Consider the following 27121-nt stretch of genomic DNA (forward strand, 5'->3'; position numbering starts at 1 on the left):
ACAGCAGCGTCGAGGATCGGCCTTTCCGAGCCATTATTATGTCAGCAACGTGGAGGACGGAGGTCGGGCCACGTCCGTTTTTCCTAGCACGTCAAAATTTCTGGAAAAGATGTCTGAGACGCGAGAACTGCACGACGCGCACCAGGAGAATGTGGTCCCTCCTCCACCCGGAGAAATTCCACTTGCCATGCACCACAGACTCCCGATAGAAACTCATCCCCACCCCCAGTACTTCACCGCGCTCGCAAGTGTGCCAACGTCCCCTCGGCCAGTCCCGGGTGGACCGGAAAACATCGCTCTCGCCACCGCTCGGATGTACACTGCTTCGCGACGCGTCGTGCCGAATGCCTACAGAACGCAAAGCCCGCTGCCCAAGAAACGCCGTCCGCGACTAACCCCAGCAGAGAAGTCCCAGATTCGCAAGCGATACCAGAAAGGGGAGAGAATGACCCAGCTGTACATCAAAGCACAGGACACGCCCGCAGCACGATCAACTCCATCGTCCACCCCCAGCCCAGTCAAGACGAGTCCAAGTCAGGTAAACCCCGTCGGTGGACCCCCATGCGTTTCGTGGTGGAAATGCTGAAACGAGGTCTTAAAGCATCACAAGCAAACCCTATCGCTCAAGGACATCGCAAGGATAATGGGGGTCGACCGTCGAGTATTATGGCCGCATGGAGCAGGACATATATTGGGTAGACTACAAACTGCAGTTGTAGACTACTGGTTTTCTCGCGACCAAGCTGCACCTCAGAAGCTCATTGATTTGCTCGACGGCGCAGAGACCTCAGTAGACATCGCTATGTTCATCTTGACGCATCCTGAACTGACAGACGCTATCATCCGTGCCTCCCAGCGTGTCACGGTTCGTGTTCTCGTTGATCAGGCCCCAAAACTCATGGATACTGGAGCATAGCGATTATCGACGGAGACATATTGACGATGGGAAGCTGCAATTGGAGTGGGGGGGGGGAGTGACGATGAATTGGGAACATACTATTGTATTGCGTGGTCCTATTGTTGGAGCACACACCGTTGAGTTTGACCAGCACATGTGGTCTGTTGCCGTGCAAAACAACTGGAAAGTTGAGATAGATACCCGCGGCAATGTTCATCTGTAGTGTCAAGCGATGGTGAAAGCAGTGCCGCAGCGGGTACTCCGGCCTGGCAGTTTGTTTTACAAGGCACGGGCAACTACAGCAAGGCCGCGTTCAATGGAGCCCGCCATGCAGAGACGTTTCAGACGACCACTGGATCAGACGCGCCTTGACTCGATCAAGCGCGAGTTCGAGCAGCTTTGGGATGAAGGACGGGTGCTTCAATGGGCCTCGAGGCGTACTGCTTGCTTCATGTACTTGGGGGACGAAGACGAGGACGCAACGATGTGCTACTTGAGAGAGGAGGACGGCGACGAGGAAGAATCGAAAATGAACCCCCCCCCCCCCCCCCCCCCCCGGGAGAGCAGGACGAGAACGTTGTTGATGTGTAAGATGTGGCTGAACGTGCGCGCCATTGTTCAGCAGATGCCCATGAGCGAAGTCAACGAAGGCATTGCTACGGTCCAGTACCACATCGTGCTGCTCGACATCAAGCCCGTGTACAAGAAGAAGTTCGGCAAAGGAGTTGCGTGCGCAGGGCACGCGAGTACATCGTCAGGCTTGTGGGCGGCCTTCTCCAGCTGCGCCATGGGCGAGAGGCGCAAACTGTTGCTCTTGGACAGCGCGGCCAAACATGGCTCGGTGGGCTGAATAATCTGTTTGCTGTGTGGGGCGCTGATTGAATAATGGGACGTCTCGACCGTGTCATGCACGCGCAGGACGCGAAGGATGTGGCGACGAACAGCTGCACCCGCTCGCGGAACATGAACCTGGGCGCGAGATGGCGTCGCTGCGAAAGAAAGCTCAAGGTCCAGGTCCTCGAACTCAGCGCTATTACCCCATGAGACCATCAGGTACATCTGCAAAGGTAGTATGGGTTGTACAGATGAGGTCGACGTTGATGCTCCCATGCAGCGTGGTGCCGGGAGCTGAAATCGCTGTTGCTGCTGACCGCGACGACGTGGTCATGGTCGGCTTGCAGCGCTACGGGTATTATCGCTGCTGTTTGTCAGTTTCGCCGTCCTCATCTTCTTCGTCGACGCTGAGGCTCCGCTGGCGTCCATCGGCACGTTTCCAGCTGTACTGCATAGGCTCCGAATCAAGACTCTGCGTTTTTTTCCCATCGATTGTCCTCCTGCTGCGCGCTGTCTTCCATCCAGTTGTTGTCTCCGGCGGAGTCCATCAACGGTGACTTGGGGTTCAGGTGGTCTGAAGCTGTCGCCTCGTCCGTCCCAGAGTCCTCCGCGCCGAAATCCATTTGCACAATGCTCTCGGGCGGCTGCTTCATCTGCGTCGCCATCATTGCTACCAGGCATGCTTCCGCCTCCTCTCTCCTCGCTGCGGATCGTTTCGGTTTCTGGCGCTGTGGGCAGGGACATCCGTTTACGACCTGGTCAGCTCAAGCCGTGGAACGGAGTACATGTTCGAGTCGAGTGCTCGAATAGCATCACTTCCGCACTGCAACAGCCTTGGGCTTCGACCTATAATAATAACACGACCGCTTTGAATCTGAAACGCGACCACCGCGGAAGCACGGTGGTTCCTTTTGTAGTGCGGATCCCAGGTTCAATCACGGAGCGCGCTCGAACATTGCCAATGCCAACAAGGGAAGGATATCGTAGCTGCACACTCTTAACTCGAGGCACATCAACACACAAAGGGGCTTTTTACACCGTGGAAGAATTCAAGCGACCAGCACCTCGATGTGCCAATGCGATCGGTTTTGCTGGTGTGCGACTGTTCAAGATCCGAGCAATATGCCGAGCGACGTCTTCCCGGCGCTCTTCGGAGCCCTTCGCAGCCGCCTCACCGCCCAGGTGTCGCTATCAGACAGCTCGACAACACCAGTCCACCCACGACCGCTTGCTGCTCCGTCACGAGTAGTCTTTTCCTGCGCGTCGGATGCACTCCTGGCATCGCTTTCAGCCTCCGACCCGAGCGTAAATCAGAGCATTCTTCAGGAAATTCGAGCCGATGCTTGCAGCAATAAGCTGCAGGTGCTGCGTCACAAGCGGCTGGGTATGAAGAAGACGCGAGAGGCCAAGCGGAGGCAACTGCAGCGGGTGGACGCACTCGCGGCGGCGGAATGCGACGCGGCGCTGCAGGAAGTCACGGCTCACGACCAGAAGCTCCAGTTCTTCATAACGGAGACCCACAGCAAGGCAAAAGCTCGGCTGAAGGTAACAAACTACTGTGACTCTATCGACAGAATGTACTCGGTGTTGCTTTCCTACGTCTGACCGACACTTTGTGGACAGACTCTGTTCTTTGAATGCATCGCAGAGATGAAGAAGGCACTGATTCGCATGGAGGGCCTCGCTGCAGACACCACCGAGGAGTCTGAAAGTATGGTAATTTGACCCTACGTTTGAGAAAAACTCGGCACTGGATAGGATATTAACAGGAGGCTTGCTGTTGCGTGTGCCGGCTACCGCAGGTCGAAGAGGCGATACGGCGCAACGACTGGCAATTTTTTCTCACCCGACTGCAGCAGGATTGCGGAGGAAATGTCGAAGCTTCCCTTTTGGTGCCGGTACCCTTGTGCGACACAAGTAGTGCAGGTAGTTTGCATCGATCAGGACAAGCAAGTGAGGTATCCGTGAAAGCTATTCTGCAAAAGGTGCTGGAAGAGCATGGACCTGCAATGGAAAACGGCAGAACATTGGTGGTGCGAGCAGTCTCTGCGCTTCGAAGAACTACACCAACTCGCAGAGCACCCGAGAGAAGCAACAGATCAACTCCTTCGCTTCACCTTGGCTCTTCAGCAGCGGAAATGTGGACTGACATCTTGGGGAGTATGATGCGTCCACCAAACTCCACGAAACCTCGGCGGTCAACATCCTCCTCGTCAATGCCTACGCGCCGAGTACGTCGGCTTCCACCGCCCAGAGCCGTGACAGCTTCATCCCAATCGACTGCATTCTTAACGAGTGGTGGGTTGTGCTCAACATTTCGGCAGCTGGCTTCAGCAGACACTCTGCAGTTTCCTGGTACAGCGTGCGATATCCCGTTGAGCTCAGCCCACATTGGCTGGATGCTTCCGAGGCGAACAAATTCACAAGATACAGGCTCCGCTACAGATAGAACCGGCGGGAGGGGGTACGAGGAACTTGCGGACTCTAACATTTACTTCGACATTGCTGAGTACGAGCAGAATTTCGCAGCAGTTATGCAGAACTATGCAACTAGCGCTGCCATGGACGACACCTCGATGTCATCTTCAGTTGGCCATGCGGTGTTGGCATCTGCTCGGCGATCCCTACGAGAGATGAGTGCAATCTTAGAGCGGTCGCGTGAGCAAAAGGAGGCTTACTGTGCAGATACAGTTTTCGCCAGTCGTCAGATGCGTGATGATGCGAACGATGCCATGATCTCCAAAGTTGTCGACGGAAGGCACGCTATCTTTGCTCGTGCGTCAGTACTGCAACTAGTGCAGACGCTCTATTACTCCAAGTGTTTTCTGGAGTTGCTGCCCCCAGCAGATGTCGACATCCTCAGAAAACTGTACGAAATCTGCAGCAGTTTTCCTATCGGGAACTGGTCTCCGTCTTCTCACTATTTAACGTGTGCATGATGTTTTTGCAAGCAGCTACCCGACGTCGCTCTTCGGCGAAGGGTGTCTCTCTACGCTTTATGTTCCCGTAGTTAGCACTCCCGTAGAGCAAAAGGTGCAACAACAAGAGGACAACACGGCATCTTCTAAAGCCTGCATGGTCCCGTTGGAGGATAATATTATCCACGAGCTCCTTCTACTCCACGTTGCTCGCGGAAGGAATGTTCTGACACATAGTCAGAGTTCTACCGGGATTTCCAATCAGCAGTTGACAAGCTTGGCACTTTCGGACGCGGTGAACACGCTGGTACCGCACGGACAAGCAGACTCAAACCAGCGAACCGGCGATAGGTTCTGCGTCATCAGGAATCCTCAGGGGCTATGCGACCACGACAAAGAGACGAGAGATGCCTCTATCTCAAAGGAATTTCAGTGTTTCAGGGACGCCGATGTTGTCGTCGTCGAGGTGGGCTACTTTAACATTAAGTTGCATCTAACTCATGGAGCTAACCTCGTCCACCTGTGACTCTGAACCAGTGCTCAGTGTCTCCACAGCTTGGAATCTCATCTACACGACAACCGATCGTATCACAGGATACCAATACTAACGCGGTGCTGGAGATGCTGGGTGCATCTTGTATGTGGCGCTCCTGTATTACATCTCGCGATTACCATGAACAACCAAATGACTCCTCCCTTTGCCACTGGCATACTTCTGTTCAGGTACGTACATTCAGCACCAATATTTTTCCTTCTTCTTTGCTAACCATATTATCATCCTCAGCGTTTTCTCGAGGTAGATGAGTCGATGCAGTACGTTCCGAATGAAAATCGCATGAGAGAGGCATTTCTCGCAGCAGAAAGAGACTCCCTACCCGAAAGGAAGCGTGTGATTCAGACGTCCAGCTCGCTTTTAGAGGTAACTTCAGTCGTGATATCGATTGTCTTTGCAGATGGTGAAGAAGTTCTTCAGGGTGCTAACATTCGCTCTTGCAGGAGTTATCGTCAAGTCACCTACCGCACTCTATCAATGCATTTTATGAGCACGTCATCAGTGCTGCATCGAACCGCGCGTACCAGACAGATTTTCTCGAAACGGCGATGCTGGACGAGATTTCTAGTGAGATCACTACCTCAATGAGTGCTATAGAGCAGTCTCACCACGAGCTACAACGTGTGGTAAATGTTGCGGAAGCGATACTGTGCACTGAGCACTGTGTTACAAAAGAGCTCCGACAACTTTTCCAGCTGAGTACGTGCTTGCTCACTTTTGAAGTATGGCTTGTGGTGCAGCACACGACTAACTCGTTGGTGGTGTGTCCTTGTACGCACACAGCGGTGTATCCCGGCGTTGAAGATTCGTTCATCCAGCACGGCTTCTATGACTTGGAAGAGGTACGACTGCGATATTTAGCAAGCGGTTCCTGGCTTAACATGAATCGGCAACCTGTGTGGAACCAGCTTCAGACCGATATTCGCACACGAGATCTCGACTTGCTCCTGTGCTTAAGCCAACAGAAGCTACAGATTCTGGAGCGCCGCCGAAAGGACGAAGAAAAGCAAGTTGCGCGGAGGCTAGCGCCATCTACATCCCTACCAAGTATTAGCTTCCACTCGGCACTGGAGAAGGCGGGGCCGGAGCTGGGCTCGGCTTCTGTCTATGATGTAATTCACGTCATGCGCAAAGTCCGGCGGTCATTGCTGCGAGAGCAACGCCAGCAGACCCAGGGCGGTGGAGTACGAAACGGATCCAAGCGTAATGTTCAGCCAAGCCTTGAGCGATCTGCGTCCGATTTGGCCTACCGCGTAAACCCCTACGAGGCGAAGGTCGCGCCGATCACGAAGTATCGTGCAAGTGGGGCAAGCAATGGCAGGAAAACATCGCGTAAAAACTCAAACCGATGAAGCAGATTAACCGCAGACAAATAAAGCAGAGCGGAAACAGGCGGGGTTCATTTGAGCCGCGCTCTCAGCTGCAACCGTCGAGTGCCACCGGGATCAACAGCAGTTCCTTTCCAAGTGACAAGGATTGCAGTCTTACGGCTGGGTGTACGGCAGGCCGACGTTGCCCCAGTCACACTCCCCCGACATGACGCGTGCCACCTCCACGAACGTGCGTTCGTCCTCCGCCGAGAATCCGTTCTTCTTAGGGCAGTCAAGATCAATGAGCGCGATCACCTCACCCTGCTTGTCCAAGACGGGGACCACTAGCTCCGACTCGGACGCGCCGTCGCACGCGATGTGACCAGGGAACTCGTGCACGTCTGCGATGCGCTGCACTGACTTGGTTCTCCACGAGGCGCCACACACGCCGCCCTGGAAACGGATGCGACTGCAAGCCGGCTTGCCCATGAAGGGCCCAAGGATGAGGATGTGGTCGTGGTCCGTCTCCTTGGGGTTGGCCAGCGGCCTCACGAAGTAGAAGCCCGCCCAATTGATGGGGCGCTCGGCCTCCGTGAACGCGTGCCAGATGATGGACGACACGTTGGCGGCATTGGCCACGTAGTCGCGCTGTCCGGTGGTGGCGGTGAAGGCGGCCACGTCGCCCAGCAACTCCTCGGCGTTGATCGGCGACAGGAAGTTGTGCAGCTGGGTCTCGTCGGGGCAGTCCGGACTCCACCCGATCTGCCCCACCAGCTTCGTCACGCGCTCCTTGAGCGCGCCCCCGTTCGTGATGGTGGCCACCTCCGCGCCGTCCTTGAACACGGTGAGACTCGACGTCTGGGTCTCGCTCGAAGGCGACTGCGCCAGCGTCTGCGACACACAACCAAACACCAGGTTAGCACCTTCGTGTCCTCTTTGCATCGCCGAACTCCACGTACGATGTCGTCGCGGCCGCGGAGCAGGAAAACGAGCGGCGCGGCCAGCTTCTGCAGCTCGCGCTTCTGCTTGCGGTCAGGCTCTCGTGGGAGAAACAGCGCCACCACCGGCTTGGTCTTGGACTGCTCGGCGAACTGCGTCGCGGTCTCCTGCACGGCAGCGAATAGCCGCAGAGCGGTATCCAACGGGCTCTGCTGCGCCATGGCGAGAATCTGCAAGTGACGCTGCCGGCCCCTTCTGCGTTCACACAAGTCTCAGGTTTCTGGTGGCTGCGGAGACGATGGCAGCGGCAAGTGATACCAAATGGCGTCGTCTCCGGCCAATCGTAAGGACCGACCTCGCCTTCGTGTTGGGCTGCCGCTGTGCACAGCCAATGCTAAAGAGAAGATCATTCATGTGGTAACCATCAAGGAGCGCGGTAGAATGCGTTTGATGCGTTGCCGTCTTTCGCCCGCTGCAGGTTCATCACCAAGAGTAAATTCAAAAGCTTTTGACCGTGCATTCGACTGCTTGCGTCCCGTTCGCCGACATGGCCTTCAAACTTGCTCCTACGTGGCTGATTGCGGGTTCCGATGGCTCGTCCCAACAAAGACACCCGCCAGTATCGAATTTTCTCCGAGGTTGGCAGCTATGGAGAGCAGCTCGGACGCGGTCGGCAATGGAACTGCTTCTTCCACCAGTGCAATGCCCTCGCCGCTCCAAATCGCGCTCTGGGTCAGCAGTGCTCATCTGCCAGCATTGAGTAATCGACATTTTTGCTAACTAACTGTAATAACATGCGAGCAGAACGGAAACCTGCAGCAGATCCGCGAGTGTCTGAGAATCGGCGGCCAGGAGGCGCTGGAGACGAGAGACGCCCGTGGCAACCGCGCGCTGCATCTCGCATTGAAGTTCGCGCACCGAAATGCCACAGCGATCGTGAAGGCTTTGCTGGTATTTCCTGTACCAGGCACTGCCTGGCAGGCAGTGCCGTTGCTGTCTGTGGTGTGCTCAGAATGACGCCTTTCTCCTTAATATTTACAGGATGCTGGGGCTCGTGTGCGCTCTCGGGACACGGACGGCTGGAAGGCTATTCACCACGCGGTGGTGTCGGAGAACGAAGAGATTCTGCGGCTTCTAGTTCGCAGAGGCGAGTTTCTCTCCATCGTAGTCTAGTCTAATGTTAGTGGCTATCTGCCGACTTACCACTACGAATTGGTACTTTTGTAGAGAAAGAACAAGCGCCAGCGCTGCTTCAGAAGAAGATTGACAGTATCTGTCCTCGGCTGGCTCAGATCCCGGACTTCTACTGCGAGATGCTCATTGACGTCTCCACGTGGATCCCTGGCGTTTCTCGCTGGCTGCCGTCGGACACCGTGAAGATCTGGAAGGCAGGCCAGGACATCCGCTTCGACGTCACCCTGGTGGGCTTCGAGGACGGGAAATGGGATCGAGGCGACCTGTCGTTCCTGCTCCAGGGCGCGCAGGGGAAGTTCCTTTGTCTCGACAACGAGGCGGAGACCTGCACCGATCTACTGAAGCTCGATTCGGAGCTGACGGAGGCGGATCTAGACCAAATGGTGCACTTCTTGATGATCACATCGATCGTTGCGACCGACTTGGATGCGTCCAAGGTTGCGTTCGAGAAAAAGTGCGCGTGGTTTTCGTCCGCCCCCATGCGGCAAAACATTGGTCGCTGGAATGGCACTCGTGTCGTTGACATGGTTGGTGTTGAGGCCTCGCTACGTTACCGTAAGCCGCACAACCCGAAGCACGCGCCGCCCAAATCTGCAAACGAGCAAGTATGTGCGTCTTATATTGTTGCATTCCCAACGCTGTTCCCAACTGCTGATGCACGATGTTACAGCCTGTTGCTTGCGACGCAGTGTCGATGCTGACGGAAGCGGCGGCCATCACCGACCACTACACCGACGTGGTGGTCGAACCCAAGTCGAACCACATTGTGTCTGTGGAGCTGACAAAGGGTGAAGGACTCAGATGGAAGTTCTCTACTGAAAAGCGCGACATCAACTTCGGAGTTCGTTTTCTCCAAGAGAACAACGGCGACGAATGGGTCGAAATTGTTCCTCTGCAACGGACCCAGGCCCATTTAAATGAGGAGACGGGTTCATTCGAGGCTAGTAGCTCGGGCACGCTTGTCTTCACGTGGGACAACTCGTATTCGGTCATTCGGTGAGTCATTAATACGTAGTGTGAAGGCCACACAGGGATTCTCACACGTGACTATGAATGCAGTCCAAAGAAGCTGCGGTTTGCTATATGCCCCGCCGGAGAAGAGGATAAGGACTCCACGGAAAGTGAAAACTGGGATGTCCAAATGAGAGTCAAAGAGGAGGAAATGGCGTTCGAAGATTGGTTTGGGGTGCCAGTCGAGAGCTTACCCGTATCGCTGCGTGCGATGAGGCCTCGCCGCTGTATCATGGTGCACATTCAGCCTGCGTGCCGCAAGATCGCCAAGTCGTTTCCTGCCACAGTCTATATGAGCGACCAGTTCCCACTCACTGTACGTTCGCTCTCATCATCGGATCGCACAGACGCTCTTACCATGTTGCTCTGCTGTAGGTATCGGAATTCCTCCCTGTGATCGAGGTTCTCTCGAAAACGACAAGCGCTTTTGAAAGCATGCAGGACTTCTTTTCGGCGGTACGGAAGTGGCAAGCGACACGCGAGGAAGAGGCCCAGTACTAACCACCACTTGTGATGCACACGCTAGCAGGCACTGACGGACGGATTCCCGGTCCAGTTTTGCTTTCCTCTCGTGCCCTCGGTCTCTGCGACGTTCCGCTTTGAGCGCATGGAGCTGCAAACCCCGGAACCATGCATGTTCACCGTGCCCAGCACCTACACCATGCACGCCGAAGACATGCTCTCACCACGTACGCACCAAATGATGCTTCAGCGCGTGACGGCCACGTAGCTAGTTGGCCATCCAGCCCCAAGGAGATCCGCAATAAATATACATGTACTCTTGCGTTCGATTGCTTGCCGCGCCTTTCGTTGCTCGGGCCCAGTGTTTGTGCCACCCAAACGAAAATGCGCAAAAGCAAAATAAGCCAGGCAACTCGCCTGTGCAAGATCGGTAGCGAGCTTTGATGCGTGGACACTCCAACGCCGCGGTGCACCCTCTGCACGATTTGTAGGCTAGTGCAACCACTTATCTCTGATGGTACATGTACACACGCCAAATTGGCAAAAGAGGCGCTTGTACACCTCCAGATAACGAGTTCAGAATCTCTTGTCGCGACCAGCAAAGTTACCGACGTTGACACATATCATGACCCTCCTTCCTTCTTTCGGTGTTGCTCGACTCGCGCTGCAAAAGTGAACTGAATGGGATCAGGGTAACTGCAACCTGAGCTTTATGCTCACTCATCAGGCGTGAGTGAGCTTGCCGCGATCAGTAATGTGTGGCGCACAAAACGTAACTTCAACTGCCGGCGGCCGCTCCAATCCTGCGCAGTCGCCAACTTTCCGTGTCCTGCACAGATAGAGGTAGACATGAACCTGCTGCGTCACTTGCTGCCATGCGCAGTAGCTGCCATCGCCGCGCTGCTTGCCCCCGCGGTCGCCGAGGAGCGCTGCTTCGACAAGGACTTCCTGTTCGGCTCGGCCACGGCCTCGTACCAAGTGGAGGGCGCCTACATGGACGCGGGCCGCACGCCCAGCATCTGGGACGACTTCTGCCGCCAGAAGCCCGGTCTGGACTGCGCCAACGTGGCCGACGACTTCTTCCACCGCTACCCGAGCGACCTCAAGATGATGGCCGACGACGGCCTGCAGTCCTTCCGTTTCTCCATCTCGTGGTCGCGCGTCATGACATGGAACCCGGCGACGCGCCTCATGGTGCCCAATCCGTCGGGCATCGCCTTCTACCACGACCTTATCGACGAGATGGCCAAGAACAACCTCGTCCCCATCCTGACCATCTACCACTGGGACCTACCATCGGCGCTGCAAACGGAGCTGTCCCCCGCTGGCTGGCTCAGCGAGGACATTATCCGCCACTACGTCGACTACGCCACGCTCATGTTTCAGGAGTTCGGCCAGAAGCTCGACTACTGGACGACATTCAACGAGCCATACTCGTTCGTGACGCAGGGATACGGCACCGGTGTGCACGCCCCCGGCTTCACAGGCTCCGAACACAACACGTACATCGTGACGCACAACTTGCTGCGCGCGCACGCGCTGGCAGTGCAGAAGTTTCGCGAGTTCCGTGGCGCGGGCATCGTGCGCCCCACTGCCCGGATTGGTATCGTGCTGGTAGCCCACATGATGTTCCCGTTGGACCCGAATAACCCTGCCGACGTTGCTGCTGCAGAGCGTGCCCTGCAATTCGACTACGGCTGGTTCCTTCAGCCCCTGATCTCCGGCGACTACCCGGCGGTTATGCGCGAGGTGGTGGGCGATCGTCTGCCGCATTTCACCGCGCAGGAAGCCGAGATCCTCAAGGGCTCGTACGACCTGTTCATGATCAACCATTACGCGTCCAAATCGGTGACGGATTGCAACTCGCCCACGTCTCAGCGTAGCTGCGACCAGCTTACGCTGGGTTGGGAGAAGGACAAGGGCGTGGACGACACCCGTGCCCCGGAAGGCTCTCGCCTCTCCAGCAAGGACCGCCACGGCAACCACAACTGTGTCTGGTTCACTGCCTTCCCGCCCGGATACCTGGCGCTAATCAAGTGGGTCAGTGCCCACGACCCGGCGGCCGAAGTGCTTTTGACTGAGAATGGTTGGTGCGGCAACGACGAGATTGACAACCAGGACCAGATGTGGTACTATGAAAACTACATGGAGCAGGTCTACAAGGCCGTGACCGAGGAGAAGATCAAGATTATTGGCTACACGGCGTGGTCGTACCTGGACAACTACGAGTGGGGCTCCTTTGAGCCGCGCTTCGGACTCTACTACGTCAACTTCACGTCCCAGACGGGCTCCAAGGACTACGTGTCTGCGAAACCAGCGGAGCTCGAGCGCATTCCGCGTCCGGCTGCCAAGTGGTTCAGCAAGCTGGCCAAGACTAAGTGCCTCCCGACGCCCGCAGTGGCGAGCGCCCCCAGCGGAACGTCCAGCAGCAGTGGCCTATCGGTGCTGTCTATCGTGGGCATCGTGGTCGCGGCTATCGTGGCGGTCGGCGCTGTCGTCGCTGGCATCCGCTACTTCAACGGCCGCCGTAGCTCTCGCAGTGAGCGCAGACCGCTGCTGTAGGCTGAGGGTGCCGCAAAATCGATTGTAGCATCACAAAAGGTATCCATAGGCTGACTGATCAACTTCATCTGATGAATAGTTTAGCGTAAAACGGTAATACTCGTGAGCTGTCGCGTTAATATCTGCGCGGCCTCTGACTACGACCAGTTCACGGGCATCTTGGATACGCTTCGGCACGTACGCGCGAATTGTGTTTGTAGGTCTTGCCTCTCGACAGCGATCAAGCGTTGCATGTGCACTTTCTTCGAGTTCCATTGGTAGACCCGGTGGCTCCATTGCGCCCCTGTATTGATTCCGTGGTGAGGTTTTCGCTATCAGCGAGGAGGGATGCCGTCCTCGTTCTCCATATTGTGCTTCGTTGGCTTATCAAGTCGTTGTTGTTGCATTTGCGTCTCGTTCTGATGCACAGGTGAAGAGTAATACAGTGCCTTGTTTGGATCTATTTGCTGCTGAACTATTTACCAAATGATACTAATCCTACCTGGCAAGGGCTACATGTAATGAGAGGTCGGTTCGACGCCAGTACACGTCGTTATTACCCTCATGATGAGCGAGAAAGCAACAACGCCATGCTGCATTGCAGGTTTACGGCAGCAAATGGAAGCTCTGCATCCAAACTCCTAGTATCTCTTTGGGGCAGTAAAGTCCTTCGTCCATTGCGCCATGTCAATGGGGTGCGATTCCTCCGATGCGGCGCTGTCCTCCTGCCACACCTTGATGGTCTTGTCCGCCTCGCACGTGATGAAACGCCTACCAGGACACACTCGTCAGAGATACAATACAACACAGGCAATTTCACACCACTCGTGCTCACGTACAGGCCTGTCTTGTCAAACGTCGACGCGAAGATGCCTGTTTCACTGTCGAGGGAGCCTGGTTGCGCCTTGGTCGAGTCGTTTTGGAAGCAGTAGCCTGTCTGGTAGTCCCAGAAGCGCATCGATCCGTTGTCGCCACACGACGCCATCACGCCGTCCTGGTTGATCGAAATTGAGTTGATGATGGCGTTGTGCGTCGAGAAGTTGCGCAGGAAGCGGCCTTCCTTCGCCTCCCACTTTTTCATGTTATCAGCGGCACCCGACATGAACGTGCGGTCCTACAGATTTCCAAAACTCTAGTTAGCTAGTGGTGGAAGGGTAGCAAAGAATGGCAGCACAGGAACTTACCGTTGGGGACTTTGCCACAGCACGGACAGCCTTCTTGTGGTTTGTCAGCGTAGTCATCACCTTACCAGCGGCAAGGTCCCACAGCTGAAAGGATCGGAAGCAACAAGCGTACAACATTGTGAGACAAAAAATGAACGCACAAGTCCACAAGCACCCATACACACCTTGACTGTGCTATCGCTGGAGCCCGTGATAATTTGCGGATCGGTGGCTTGCGTCTCCATAGCCCACACAGTGCCCTGGTGGCCGGAAAGCACGTGGATCTGGTTCTTCGTCCGCATATCCCACACACGGGCGACGGCATCGCGACCACCAGTAATGAGAACGTCCAGCGTCGGATGCACCTTCAGCGAGAATACACCCGACAAATGGCCGTGGTAGCTTCGAATGACCTTGTTGTACTCAAGATCCCAGCAGAGCACCTTCTTATCTTCTCCAGCCGAGAAAAGGTAGGGGTGGCGTGGGCTCACTTCCAGGCCTCGAATTGCATTGATGTGGCCGGTCAGCGTGAGTTTTAACTGCCCAGAAGCCAGGTCCCAGACCTTGATAGTCCGGTCAGCGGAGCCCGTGACAAACCAGTCATTGGTCGGGTCCACGGAGATCGAGCGCACCCATCCCAGGTGTCCTGCAATAACGCGCTTCAGTTTCCAGGGCGCATGCCACTTGGGTTTTGGCACCTGCGTCGCACGACGACGAACGATCGCGCTCGAACCGAACTGGGCCGCCGTCTCTGTCTGCTTCTTGTACTCTACCACCGACGACGAGGTCTCTCCATTGACATTTGCCACCGCACTGCCATCAAGAATTCAACACAAGGAAAACAAGTTAGGCCACGAGAACCACCTCGTCCGTAGCACACAAAATGCACGACGTACATCTTCCGCTTCTTAAGGGCCAGCTCCTGCTCAGCCTCTTTCGCCACCTGGTCCACGAACGACAGCTTCTCTGCTGTGGATTCTTCGCCTGCAATAGAAACACCAGGAATCGACGGCACTGGATGACCACCCATGACCACATCATCCGGAGCAGGAGCGTCGCTAGGCGCCGTGAGCGTAGCAGGTTCTGGGGTCGTCTCCACAGTGCCAGCCGCTGTTCTCGGTTCCAGAAGCGCCCCCGGGAAGTCCAATAGGTACGAGTCGTTCAGCTTGGTGCGCACGCGCACTTTCTTGCTGATTATGGGGCCACAGAGCAGAAATTTCGGTCAGAACACGACATATCAGCGACTGTGTTGCCGTCGCTCGTACCTAGGCGCGCAGTCGTAGGCCGACGCTGCGCTGCGTTTGGTCAGCGCAAACATCTCGGCTGTGCGCAGCACCGACGCCTCGATCTGCTGCTCCACGTCCCTCGCTGCGGCGTCCTCGACGCTCGCCACCTTCGCCATTGTCCACCCCCTGCGATTATGAAATTAATTGAATAAGGGCTGTGTTTGATTTTTGGATTGGATGTTAAAAATGAATTAAACAATTAATTGAGCAATTGGGGACGGCCAATTCCCAATTAATTGTTTAATTCATTTTGGCCTGGCAAAGTTCACGGGCATCCAGGAAACATCCACGAAAGTCTCGGGGCGCTGACAGTAATTGGACTAGAAGGCACGGGCAACTACAGCGAGGCCGCGTTCGATGGAGCTCGCCATGCAGAGACGTTTCTGACGACCACGGATCAGGCGCACGTTGATTCGACCAAGCGCGAGTTCGAGCAGCTTTGGCATGAAGGACGGGTGCTTCAATGGGCCTCGAGGCGTTCTGCTTGCGTCATGTACTTGAGGGAGGACGAGGAAGAAACAAAGTACCCATCGGGAGAGCAGGACGAAGACGAGGACGCAACGATGTGCTACTTGAGAGAGGAGGACGGCGACGAGGAAGAAGAAACGAAAATGAACCCCCCGGGAGAGCAGGACGAGGACGAGAACGTTGTTGAATTGTACGAGGTGGCTGAACGTGCGCGCCATTGTTCAGCAGATGCCCGGTGCGTAAGCGTCTCGGATCACCCCACCGTCAGTTTACGCGAGCGAGCGACATCCATTGCCGAGCGAGAGCTCATTCTGCAACAACCTGCAAGCAGCACACTCCAAGCAACCAACTTCACCTAGCGATGTCCGCCTCTAACAAGACTGTTCTCATCACTGGCGCCACCCGCAGCCTCGGTCTCACCTTCGCCAAGCACTACACCAAAGCTGGCTGGAAGGTCATTGGCACGGCACGCGACGTTGGAGAAGGCTCACGATGTACGGACTCACCCTCTGCACTGGAGAACTCTTTGCTTTACTAACCCAACTCCTCTTTCCTCGTTGTTTTAGCTCAAGGCGCTCTCGCCGTTCAAGATCGTGCTGCAGCCCGGCTTCGTCAAGACCGACCTGAACCATGGCCACGGCGCCGTGCGTCGACTCCGTTTACCTCCACATCTCTGGTTGAGGAGAAGCGAATGAAGCAGAGGGACAGCGATAAGAAGCGCAATGAGCAGTTGGAGCCAATCGACGAGTTTAAAAAGAAGTTCTTCAAAAGGCCAAAGAGGGGTGGAGATTTAGGGCCTTGCCTTTTAGTCTTCCTCGAGCGTGGGGGCCTCTCCGATCTCGCCCTTGGAGTACTTGTACTTGCCGGAAGCGCGGAAGATTTCCTTCTTGGGGGATGAGACGGGGGCGGACGGCAGCTCGGCGGGCTTGAGGCCCAGCGTTTCCTCCTTGAAGGTGGGCGTGAGGGCGGGCCAGGCCATCCAACCGACGAGCAGCGCTCCAGGGGCGCCCCACGGGGCTGTAGCAGATAGAGGCGGGAGCGTTAGAAAGAGGGATTAGACAGAAGAGACGAGGAGGACGCACCGAAGCCCGTGAGCTCCTTGGCGACGGTGGACTTGGGGACGGCGACAGGAAAACTCAGCAGAATTGGAGCAGCGCTCGCAATTCAATGCGGAGGCGGCATGACGTTGAAGAATACATAGTTTATATGGACTGTGACGCAGTTGTCCCTATTTACGTGCGTGGCTCGGCGTGACTTGCAGGCGCGTTGTGTATCACTCTCTCAGGCTTGTGGAATAGAACTTGTATGCTTGACTTGGAACTTGCTCGAAACGCTGCCAATCTGCCTCTGCAGACTCTTAGATCATCATGGCCTCGTCAGAAATAAGCTCCTCCGCGGGCGAGTCGTCAGCCGTCTCCGATTCGTCATCATCACAGACCAGGTCGGACAGCGAGCTGCTCAGCTTCTTGTAGGCTTCGTGGAACTTGAGGCACGCACCGCTCGTTCGCCGGAACTCCACCACACACCGCTCCGGGGCCTAGACAGCAACAAGTTCGATACAATCACGTCACGTCAGCACACGTCCAGGTCGATCATTTCCAGCAGTCATACAATAGTCGGCAGCCAAAACACACAGACACACAGCAAGCAAGCACCAGAGGTAAGGCGACAAAGCAGCGTGATGCTGCTAACTGCGATCGCGGACCCTCCTCCGCTCGCTCGCATCAACGACGTGCTCAGGCTGCCGCAGGACGTCCTCGCAAGAGCTCCTTACATTGTCTAGTGAGTAGATCCGCACAGCGAAGCCCACATCATCAGCGTCGGCAGTCATCGTGGCTTTGGTCTTGAAGCGGTCCTTGCGCGCCACAAAGCGCGCCGAGTGCTCTGTGAGCGCCTTCTCCACACGCGTCTGCAACTCCGAGGCCGTTCGATTTGACTGGAAACTGGTGTAGAGCGCCACACTGGCGGCCGGGTACGACGGCGCCTTCTTCGAACTTACCTCTGCTGTCGCGACCTCTGAAGTCGATAGCAATGCCATCGATCGCTCGACGTCGTGGTTGAATGGGTCGAACTCTTCCTGTTCCTGCTGCAGTCGTTGCTTGGCGGCCGCCCGCAGTTTCTCTTCGCGCTCCTTGCGCTTCTCCTCTTCGACCTGCAGCTTGCGGCTCAGCAGCTCCGTCCGCAGCTCCTCTTGTGAAATCGCGTTCTCCTTGAACCACGGATGTGTCTTGATCTCTGCGAGCGTAATGCGTTCCTGTGGCTTGACGTTGAAAATGCGCGTCATGAGCGACATGGCGCCTGACGAAAATGTGGCAGAGCGGGCGTGGGCCGCCCAGAAGGCCTCGTGCTGCTTCGCCGCGCACGCTCGGAACCACCAGTCCTGGTTGGTGGCGATCTGGAAGGGCGGAAAACCCGCCAGCATGATAAATAGCACGACACCGGCCGACCAGACGTCGGTCGGCTCTCCTTCGTACGGCAGACACGAGAGCACTTCCGGACTCATGTACCCTCTCGTGCCGCACTGCGTGTAGAGCTCCGCGACGGCTCCATCGGCTCCTTCTCGGAGCCCCGAGAGGCCAAAATCCGCAATCTTGAGTCCGAAGCTCTCGTCAAGCAGCAGATTCTCGGGCTTGATGTCTCGGTGGTACACGCCCTGCGCGTGGCACGCCTCCAGTCCGGCTACAAGCTGCTGGAAGTAGGCTCGAGCGATGCTCTCCGAGAAGCAGCCAGTGTACATCATAAAGTCGAAGAGCTCTCCGCCTGTGGCCAACTCCAGCACGATCACGATCACCTGCTTGCTGCTGCCATCCTTCTTGGGGTACGACACGTCGTCGTGCACTGACAGGAGGCGTAGCACGTTGGCGTGCGAGACGCGCGACATGGCCTCGACTTCGCGGTAGACGTTGATCATGGACTTGCGGTTCAGCTTGGCCATGTCGATGACCTTGAGCGCCACGCGCTGGTGCGTGACCGAGTCCACGCCGAGCTTCACCTTGCCCTGGAGGCCGGAACCCAGCGTCTGCAGAACCTGGTACTGCGCTAGCATGCGCGGCGACGTGGGGGACGCTGGCTGCTGCTGCTGCGTGTACTGCGCGGCGTCCATATTGGTGACTGGCTCCACGGGTGTGGAGAAGAGCACAGACGTCATGGAGGCAAGTAGGTGGCTTGTTCTCTTTCACGCAAGTTAGCGAGTGTGCCAGCTCAACCCACGTCTTGCCGAGCTGCGGCACTGCGATTGGATGAAAAGGCTGCCTTCCGGAATGACGGTAGCATCTTATGTAATTTGTAAAAGTTAATTACAACGTTTCTAGCCTCGGATTGAAGCTGCTGCTGGACCGAGGATTCCTAGCGGTGTCTGGCTTACATGTAAGCTTAGTTGGCACTGTGAGTGCTGGTCAATGGCTACTGCTGTAGCGTTGATGAACACATCTCTGTGCAGAACCCGTTGGTGCCGTTGCCGTCGTGTCAATCAGCTGACAATGCTCACGACCTCTCTCTCAGCATACTGTAGTATTACCATACATGGGTTTTGGGATCTCGGTTTGGCGCGTTCGGTAAAAATCAATCGAATCGACCATGACGAGTGTGAACCCCAAGAAGATGAAGGTGAGCGAGCTGCGCACGGCGCTGGAGTCGCGCGGACTGAGCTCCAACGGATTGAAGACGGAGCTGATCCAGCGGCTGGAGCTGGCGCTGGACGAGGAGGAGTTTGGAGGCGCGGCGCAGGAGATGGAGGAGCTCAAGGTGCCCAGCCCCAAGAAGAGCAAGAAGCCCGAGCCCAAGAAGAAGGAGACGGCTGTCGCGGAGCCGGAAGCTGCCAAAAAGACGAAAGCCAAGACCCCGTCCCCCGTGAAGAAGGCGGCCCCGCCCACCACGGAGCCCACGCCCTCCCCCGTCGAGAAGGGGAAGGTGCCGGAAGACAAGAAGGAGGAGCCGGTCGCTGCTGCTGAAGCTGGATCTGAGCCAGTGCAGGAAGAGAAGCAGGACGATGGCGAGGCGGAAAACGTGAAGGAAAACGGCAGCGAGCCGGAGACAGACGCCGCTGCCAAGCCCGTGACGGAGCAGGAGAAGCGCGCGGCCCGCGCCGCCAAGTTCGGCATCCCCTTGAGTCTCGAGGACAAGAAGGTGCAAGCTAAACGGATAGGTGGTATGGGTGCTGGTGACGGACATTGACGAAAAGTGCGTGATGTGTGTTGACTGTGTCTGTAGTCCCAGCGCGCGAAGCGTTTCCATCTCCCCAGCGCAGGTGCGTGGATAGCTAGTTGGCCCGAAGACGCGAGGTGACTGACTGGGTGTTGTTTGTACGGGCACAGTGGCCGAAGAGGAGAAGTCGAAGCGACTAAAGCGGGCAGAGCGTTTCCAGTTGGAAACGAAAGATACGGTACGTGGTTCGTCATGGTGACGTCGGCTGTGCTCATCACTGGTAGTGCCGAAACGTGACATGTGTGTGTGTCTCTGATCGTAGCTTGACAAGAAGAAAGATGCTCGTGCCGAGCGCTTCGGTCTGAACGCAGAGGAGAAGCGGCGTCTGGAACGCGCCAAGCGCTTTAATCTCGAGACCAGCGAAGTGGTACGTTCGTAGTTAATTTCTCCGGTCACCGCGTCGTTGGGAGCATGAGCAAGCATGCATTCGAGCACCATGCTTACAAAGATATTGTGTTTCTGCCTGCAGTTCCAGGAGAAGCGACGACAGCGCATGGAGCGTTTCGCGGCCGCCCCGAAATGAAATGATCGCCGCTAGCCTCCGACCAGCGTGGCAAGCACCGTAGAGCCTTAGTCCCAACGCGCCACTGCCCAGAACACTCTCGAGACGATCTGACACAACTACAGTCTCCAGTCGCCAGCGAGCTGAGCTATAGTTTCCTCGTACAAATGCAACAAACGATGATACACTGGTTCCAGAGAGCTTGTCCAGTGGCACGACCGTCGTCGCGTTGATGGCGACTGACCCGGCTTTGACGGATGTGTGTACCACACCACACCGATTTCGTCCAATCGCATTCCGTCAAGGCGGAGGGGGGGATTCGGATTCTTCTGCACTGTCACTTCAAGCCTCGCTGGCCGCAGAGCAGAGCGCCCCACCAGCTTCCGCATTCGACCCCCGAGCGTGCTGCCTTCACTTCCGCCGCCGCGCACTGAACACCATGTCGACGCCCCCTCCGATCGCCCGCCAGGCGTCCAAGTCCGATGCGGGCGCCGAGTTGCTGCCCGTGGAGGTGGGCCAGACCGTCTGGGTGCCCGGCGCCGAGCGCGTGTGGGACAAGGCCACCGTCATGGCCATCGGCGGCCTTAAAGTGACGGTGCGCACGCAGGCCGGCAAGATCCAGCAGGTGGACCGCTCCGACGCCGTCCCCTTAAACCCGCGCGAAGCCGACGACATGACGTCGCTCTACTACATCCACGAGGCCGGCGTGCTGCACAACCTGGAGGAGCGCTGCAAGCTCGACGGCGGCGACGGATCCGGCCAGAAGCCCTACACGTTCATGGCCAACGTGCTGATCGCCGTGAACCCGCTGCGAGAGCTGGCCAACCCGCCCATTAGCGAGGTCGTCAACACGGCAGGTAGCTCCCCCCACCCGTATTCCATTGCCGAGATGGCGTACCAGCAAATGGTTTACAACTCGGGCACGGACCAGCCGACCAACCAGTCAGTCGTCATCAGTGGAGAAAGTGGCGCCGGCAAGACCGAGTCGTCCAAGATCGTGCTGCGTCACCTGACCACGCGCGGCCTGTACGGCAAGAAGGCGCGCGGAGACGAGATCGAGACCTTGTCTAAGACTCGTCAGCAGCACGGCACGTCGCTGGACCACCGTCTGATCGAACAGAATCCGATCCTGGAAGCGTTCGGCAACGCAAAGACGTTGCGCAACTACAACTCGTCGCGTTTCGGCAAGTTCATGAAGTTACAGTTCACGTCGGACGGCGAGTTCAAGTTGGCCGGTGCTCTGGTCGAGACGTACCTGCTGGAAAAGTCGCGTCTCGTGTACCAAGTGGATGGCGAGCGCAACTTCCACATCTTCTACCAGTTGCTGGCCGGCGCCTCGGCTGCGGCTCGTAAGGAGTTTGAGCTGACGAAGCCCCAGGACTTCTGCTACCTGAACCAGAGCGGCTGCTACATTGCCGAAGAAACGGACGACCACGCGTGCTTCGAGGCTGTGGTGCGTGGTCTGAGCTGTGTGGGCATCGACGAGCAGGTCCAGCACATTATCTTTTCGGTAGTCGCGGGTCTACTGCATCTGGGTAACATCGAGTTTGAAGAAGAAGATACGCCCGAGGGTGAAGCTGCCGTGATCGAGAAGGAATCTGCCAAGCGAGCAATTGTTGTGGTATCCAAGCTGCTGGGTGTGAAGGAGGAGGACCTGTGGAAGGTGATGATGACGCGCGACATTGTGACGCCCGAACAGACGTTCACTGTTCGCCGCAACGAGCAGGCTGCCGTGTATGCACGTGACGCTATCGCCAAGGCGCTGTACAGCCGCTTGTTCGACTGGGTTATTAAGCAAGTGAATTCGTCTCTGGGCCACGATCCCAACCCACTGCCTTACATTGGCGTGTTAGATATCTTCGGTTTCGAGTCGTTCCAGCGCAACGATTTCGAGCAGCTGCTGATCAACTACACGAACGAGGTGCTGCAGGCTACGTTTAACAACCAGGTGTTCATTGCCGAGATGGAACTGTACAAGCGTGAAGGTATCACGGTGGGCAAAATTAAATGGCCTGATAACCGCGAGTGCGTGGATTTGATTGCATCCAAGCCCAACGGTATTTTGGCTTTGCTGGATGCCGAGGCGATGAACCCACAGCCTAGCGACGCGAAATTCCTACGAACGCTTCACTCGAAGCACGCTAGACACGCGTACTTCCCGCGGCCACACCCGAAGGACATGGAGCACATGTTCATTGTGAGGCATTTCGCTGGTGCTGTGAGCTACACGATCGGATCTTTCATTGACAAGAACAACGACTCGATTCCGCCTGACATGGCGAAACTTTTCTTGGGCTCGACGAACAAGTTGTTGCCTGCATTCTTTAAGCAGGAGGCCGACAACAGTCGCCCCGGCAAGAGGAAATTGACGAAGAGTGTGGCTGCGAAGTTCTCGAACCAGATGCAGGAGCTTGTGGACACCCTCGATGCGACGCGGTGCAACTTTATTCGCTGTATTAAGCCCAACGCGCTCATGCGTGTGGGTATGTTTGACCCTCGCTATGTGGTTGGTCAACTTCGTTGCCAGGGTATTATGCAGACGGCTCAGGTGCTCAAGGTTGGCCTTCCGACTCGTGTGAGCTATAGTGAGCTGGTCGGCGCTTACAAAAAGTTCATGCCACCTGATGCTCAGCGGTTGTTCGCGAACCAGAGCGACCCGACGCTCATCACGGCCATCTTGTGGGCGTTCCAGGTGCCAATGGATGCGTACAAGCTGGGTATCACGAAGCTGTTCTTCAAGTCCGGCAAGATTGCCGTGCTGGACTCGATCCTTAAAATCAACTGGGCCGTAGAAGGCCCGCACATTGTGTCACGTATGAAGCTGTGGCTGGCCCGTCGCCGCTGGCGTGTGGCGCTGGCGAAGGTTACTGCACAGAACAGCTTTGCGAAGCTGCTGCGCCGTATCCAGTTCCGCCGCAACTCGGTGGTGCGTATCCAGCGCTGGTGGCGTGCTCTGTCGGTTCGTCGTGACTTTAAGAAAACGCGCTCGGCTGCAGTGGTGGTACAGGCCTTATTCCGTGGTATGACTGCACGTCGTCTATTCAAGTCAAAGAAGCAGGAAATGCTAGTCTTGGCAGCTGCACGTGCTGCTGAGGCGAAGCGCCAGGCAGAAGAGGCTAAGCGTCGTGAAGAGGAAGCACGCATGACGGCTGAAATTGCTCGTCGCGAGAGCATTGCCCGTGCTGCAGCCGAGGAAGACCGCAGTCGCATGGAGGCTGAGGCTCGCGCCGCGGAGGAGGAAGCTATCCGTCTGGCTAAGGAAGCGGCGGCTGCGGTCGCCGAGGCCGAAGCTGCCGCTGCGGAAGCTACTGCTGCAGTGGAGCACGAGCGCCAGGCTGAGCTGCGCGCTATTGCAGAGGCGAAGGAGCTCGAGGAGCGCATGGAGCGCGAACGCGAGGAAGCTGAGCGTCGCAAGGAACAGGCGCTACTGGAGGCCGCCAGCGTCAGTGCCAGTCTGCTGAGCGGACTTGCACAGGTGAACAGTGTACAGACGGCTGCTGGCCAGGTTCACGTGGTGGAAATCCCGGACGATGTCTCGCAGGAGAACCGCGAGCAGCTGGAACAACTGAACGACTTGCTCTTGAGTGGTGCCATTGCCCAGTCCGAGTACGACGAGCTGGTGCCATTCCTGCTGGAGAAGCCCGAGGAAGTCCCGTCTGGAGCTGCCCTCACCGCCGAACAGGAGGAGTCGTTGAGCCGCTTGTATACTACGGGTGTGTATGGCATCCAGATTCGTTGCCCGGCTTGCGGTGCAACTAACAACACGGCCAATGGCAACCACTGTGACGAGTGTGGTTCTTTGCTCACCACGAGCGACGAGTCTGGTGCTGCCGCCGCTGACCCGGGGTACTACGGTGGCCAAACGCGGCAACAGAGAAGCATGTCGACTCTCACGGCGCCGCTTGGGTCCTTCTCTACTGAGAACGGCCGCATTATGATTCACGACGGATACTTTGAGGCGCAGATGCATCGTACCCAGGTACTGCAGGACGACAACTACACCGAGTACACCGTGTATGTGCTGCGTTGCCAGTGGCAGCCCAAGGACGCGAGCGAGTCCACAACATGGCTGGTGTCTCACCGCTTCAGCGTCTTCGAGAAGCTGCACAAGGATCTGAAGCGCAAGATCCCAACGGCGGTTGCTACGATTCCTCTTTTCCCGCGCAAGCACGTTCTTGGCGGTGTGTTTAAGGGAAAGACAGGTAACTCGAGCGCAATTGTAGAGGAGCGCAAGCAGGGTCTGGAGCGATACGTTGCGCAAGTGCTGGAGTTGTGTGCGCGTCTTCCTGAGACGCTGAACGTGCCGGAGCTGGACCGCTTCTTGAATGTGTCGCGCCAGGTTGAGCAGTACCGCCGTCAGCTCATGTCTGGCGGAGGCGACGAGTCTAGCGCCGCGCCGGGCGGATTTGGCCGTGCTCTGAACGTTAACGCTGGTGGTGCCGAAGGAATGGCTGCGCGCGAGCAGGCGCGCTTGCCTACGGAGCTGCCCACACCGCTGGACGAGGAGGAGCTGTCCCACACGGAGCAGGCGGTGGCGCTGCTGAACGCGTCGATTCGTAGTGCGCGCGGTGACTTGCGCCGCGACCCGTCTGTGCAGCACCACCTCAAGGTGTGCGTGCAGCTTCTGCCGCGACTGCAGATCTCAGCGAACCTGGACAACCCGTTCGCGAACGTGGATCTGATCCCGCGTGCGATGCAGTGTCAGGAGGATCTCGAGACGACCATGGGTCTGTACAACGACTCGCTGCTTGCTGTCACGGAGACTTATGCGCTGTCCGCGCAGGAGGGCGGCGGTGTACAGGCACCTCCACCGTACGTCCCAGGCCAGCAGAACTCGTATCAGCCCAGCTATGGTGTTTAGGCACCTCTGTGAACCAAATACGAATATGACAGCCTGAGAAGGTCCCAGCAGAGCGAGCTCAACTCATGCCTGCAAGTTGAAGCAAGCATGACTCGCACATGGAGACCCACGAAATGCGCATGAAGGAAGGAAACGATTAGCAGGAAGCCGTTGGTAGCTTGCTTGGAAACAATTGGAGCGCTTGTGGGTGTTTGCATATAGCTGCATGTTTCCAATACATTTCGTCTTGCACGATACTTTGCTGAGTTCCCCAATAGGATAAACAGAGGAAATGTACGCGACGCGACTAATTACAGGAGTTAAGAGGTGACAGGTGCAAGCCAACGCGCTTCATAAGGGTCTTCTAGCGAGATGGTGTCCATCCCGGCTCAGGAGAACGCATTTTTAGGCGGCGCTCGCAGGCACCACGTTGCGCACCTGGATTCCTGGCTGGGCCTGGACGTGAGGCTCTGGCTGTTGAGTGTGCTGAGCTGGCTGTGCTTGTTGTTGGACCGGAGCCACCCCGGAGACAGCCAGCAGCGCGTCGTTGTACATGGCAACAGCCTGCTGCAGGTCTTCCTGACACTGCATGGCACGTGGGATCAGTTCCTCGTTGGCGAACGGGTTATCGAGGTCGGCAGAGCGCTGCAGGCCAGGCGCCAGTTGCACGCACACGTCCAAATGATGCTGGACAGTGCCGTCGCCACGCACGTCGCCTCGTGCACTGTGCACTGCCTGCCCGAGCAGTCTGACGGCCCCTTCAGCTTGAGCGAGCTCCGTCTCGTCCATGGGTGGAGCCGCCGGCTGCGACGGAAGCATTGCTGGACCTGTAAACGCCGGGAAGGGAGATGACACTGACGTAGCCGTCGACGTCGAAGTTGCCGACCGTTGAGATCCGTCAACCGGCGGAGACGCATGCACCACAGGAGCTGGGTTGGCAGACGGACGCTGCGATCGGTAGAGCTGCACTTGGTGCGAGATGTCCAAGAACTCGTCCAGCTCTGGAGCAGGCTGTGCGTTTGGCAAGTGCGCGCACATTTCCAGCAGTCTGGGCATGTACGTCCCCAGCCCCTGTTTCCTCTTCTCCAGTCGGTCCGTCAGGTGATACTTGGCCGGGAACGGCGGCAGCGATGCCGTGGTGGAGCGCGACAGCCTCCTCTTCAGCGCTTTGTGCAGTCTCTCGAACTGGCTGAAGCGTTGCGAGACGTACCACGTCGCTTCAATCTGCTCGGCCTCCGAACCGCCCGGCTGCCAGCGACAACACATGACAAACACTTGGCAGGCACTACCGTCCGCCGTCGCGATGAGCTGCGTATCCTGCATGGTGCACGAGAAGAACCCGCTGTGGATCACGACTCGCCCGTCGTCCGATGCACTGAACGCGCCGCTGGACGGGGCCACGGCCGTCACCCTAGGCCACCTCTGGCTCGAGCTGCCTCTGCCTCGGTATGCCCGCGCAGTGAGTGCAGCCGACAGCTCGTCGGCCACGGTGAGTCTCGAGTTGCACACGTAGCAGCGCGAGCCTCGCGCCGTATCGTTGCTGGTGCCGCACGCCGGACAGCGCAGCTGCAGTCCCGTCGTCACGGGCATCGCGGCCGGCGCCAGTATGGAATACTGCGGCGGCGCCTGGATCGGCTCGGGCGCCACACCGTCGGCGAAGCGGACGTTGCGGCCGGAGTGACGGTCGCTGGGCTCTTGCGGCTGGGCCGTTGGGGACGCGAGGAACGGCAGCAGCTCGTCGTACTCCTGGCGGGACAGCGAGCCGCTCACGAGTGAGTCATTAAGGCTGCGGAGCTGCGAGCGGCGCTCAGTGGCGTCCGTCATGGAGCAGGAAGATGGAGGAATGGCTTCGAGTGCTCAACGTTCTCAACAAGCGTTGGACAGCTGATAACAAAAGGACAAAATTCTGTGTATTGTACACAGCCCTGTCTCATACTGGAGCCAAGTCACCATCTTGAAGCGGACGAAAGCGGACAGAAAACGGCAATTGGTACATCAA

The 27121-nt window shown here is 57.1% G+C and overlaps 11 protein-coding genes across 13 annotated transcripts; 6 read left to right on the plus strand and 5 right to left on the minus strand.

The window, feature by feature from the left end:
• Positions 1–2196: 2196 nt before the first annotated feature.
• On the minus strand, positions 2197–2400 carry KRP23_3226 (uncharacterized protein; the record flags this gene model as incomplete). The annotated part of the gene is made up of 1 exon (XM_067888047.1): positions 2197–2400. One exon carries the CDS (start codon positions 2398–2400, stop codon positions 2197–2199), a length of 204 nt encoding a protein of 67 aa, XP_067747325.1.
• A 454-nt stretch (positions 2401–2854) lies between these two features.
• KRP23_3227 (uncharacterized protein) lies at positions 2855–6555 on the plus strand (the record flags this gene model as incomplete). Of its 3 annotated transcripts, XM_067888049.1 has the most annotated exons (10): positions 2855–3277; positions 3356–3448; positions 3535–3717; positions 4057–4601; positions 4687–5116; positions 5188–5373; positions 5435–5569; positions 5647–5902; positions 5987–6045; positions 6112–6555. In XM_067888049.1, 10 exons carry the CDS (start codon positions 2855–2857, stop codon positions 6553–6555), a joined length of 2754 nt encoding a protein of 917 aa, XP_067747327.1. The 3 variants fall into 3 exon arrangements, with proteins under 3 accessions (XP_067747327.1, XP_067747326.1, XP_067747328.1); XM_067888050.1 differs by lacking the exons at positions 2855–3277; positions 3356–3448; positions 3535–3717 and adding an exon at positions 3949–3963; XM_067888048.1 differs by lacking the exons at positions 4057–4601; positions 4687–5116; positions 5188–5373; ... (2 more) ...; positions 5987–6045; positions 6112–6555 and having other exon boundaries at positions 3356–3443; positions 3535–3653.
• A 132-nt stretch (positions 6556–6687) lies between these two features.
• KRP23_3228 (Free methionine-R-sulfoxide reductase) lies at positions 6688–7673 on the minus strand (the record flags this gene model as incomplete). Its single annotated transcript, XM_067888051.1, has 2 exons — positions 6688–7404; positions 7473–7673. 2 exons carry the CDS (start codon positions 7671–7673, stop codon positions 6688–6690), a joined length of 918 nt encoding a protein of 305 aa, XP_067747329.1.
• Positions 7674–8100: 427 nt separating this feature from the next.
• On the plus strand, positions 8101–10387 carry KRP23_3229 (Ankyrin repeat domain-containing protein 13A; the record flags this gene model as incomplete). Its single annotated transcript, XM_067888052.1, has 8 exons — positions 8101–8184; positions 8257–8403; positions 8494–8599; positions 8680–9251; positions 9317–9642; positions 9706–9973; positions 10033–10113; positions 10187–10387. The coding sequence occupies 8 exons, from the start codon at positions 8101–8103 to the stop codon at positions 10385–10387; spliced, it is 1785 nt and encodes a 594-aa protein (XP_067747330.1).
• A 581-nt stretch (positions 10388–10968) lies between these two features.
• Positions 10969–12681, plus strand: KRP23_3230 (Beta-glucosidase 32; the record flags this gene model as incomplete). Its single annotated transcript, XM_067888053.1, has 1 exon — positions 10969–12681. One exon carries the CDS (start codon positions 10969–10971, stop codon positions 12679–12681), a length of 1713 nt encoding a protein of 570 aa, XP_067747331.1.
• Positions 12682–13301: 620 nt separating this feature from the next.
• KRP23_3231 (Pre-mRNA-splicing factor prp5) lies at positions 13302–15225 on the minus strand (the record flags this gene model as incomplete). The annotated part of the gene is made up of 6 exons (XM_067888054.1): positions 13302–13431; positions 13500–13774; positions 13845–13928; positions 14009–14636; positions 14720–15013; positions 15089–15225. The coding sequence occupies 6 exons, from the start codon at positions 15223–15225 to the stop codon at positions 13302–13304; spliced, it is 1548 nt and encodes a 515-aa protein (XP_067747332.1).
• Positions 15226–15805: 580 nt separating this feature from the next.
• Positions 15806–16272, plus strand: KRP23_3232 (uncharacterized protein; the record flags this gene model as incomplete). Its single annotated transcript, XM_067888055.1, has 3 exons — positions 15806–15812; positions 15986–16071; positions 16144–16272. The coding sequence occupies 3 exons, from the start codon at positions 15806–15808 to the stop codon at positions 16270–16272; spliced, it is 222 nt and encodes a 73-aa protein (XP_067747333.1).
• Positions 16273–16382: 110 nt separating this feature from the next.
• KRP23_3233 (CBL-interacting serine/threonine-protein kinase 26) lies at positions 16383–18725 on the minus strand (the record flags this gene model as incomplete). Its single annotated transcript, XM_067888056.1, has 4 exons — positions 16383–16594; positions 16660–16690; positions 17016–17114; positions 17352–18725. 4 exons carry the CDS (start codon positions 18723–18725, stop codon positions 16383–16385), a joined length of 1716 nt encoding a protein of 571 aa, XP_067747334.1.
• Positions 18726–19153: 428 nt separating this feature from the next.
• KRP23_3234 (uncharacterized protein) lies at positions 19154–20303 on the plus strand (the record flags this gene model as incomplete). Its single annotated transcript, XM_067888058.1, has 5 exons — positions 19154–19702; positions 19787–19823; positions 19891–19958; positions 20043–20147; positions 20250–20303. The coding sequence occupies 5 exons, from the start codon at positions 19154–19156 to the stop codon at positions 20301–20303; spliced, it is 813 nt and encodes a 270-aa protein (XP_067747335.1).
• A 418-nt stretch (positions 20304–20721) lies between these two features.
• Positions 20722–25143, plus strand: KRP23_3235 (Myosin-6; the record flags this gene model as incomplete). Its single annotated transcript, XM_067888059.1, has 1 exon — positions 20722–25143. One exon carries the CDS (start codon positions 20722–20724, stop codon positions 25141–25143), a length of 4422 nt encoding a protein of 1473 aa, XP_067747336.1.
• A 384-nt stretch (positions 25144–25527) lies between these two features.
• On the minus strand, positions 25528–26946 carry KRP23_3236 (uncharacterized protein; the record flags this gene model as incomplete). The annotated part of the gene is made up of 1 exon (XM_067888060.1): positions 25528–26946. The coding sequence occupies one exon, from the start codon at positions 26944–26946 to the stop codon at positions 25528–25530; it is 1419 nt and encodes a 472-aa protein (XP_067747337.1).
• Positions 26947–27121: the final 175 nt, after the last annotated feature.

This window comes from Phytophthora ramorum (assembly GCF_020800215.1).
Source record: "Phytophthora ramorum isolate Pr-102 chromosome Unknown Phyram_PR-102_s0003, whole genome shotgun sequence".
Lineage (NCBI taxonomy): Eukaryota > Oomycota > Peronosporomycetes > Peronosporales > Peronosporaceae > Phytophthora > Phytophthora ramorum.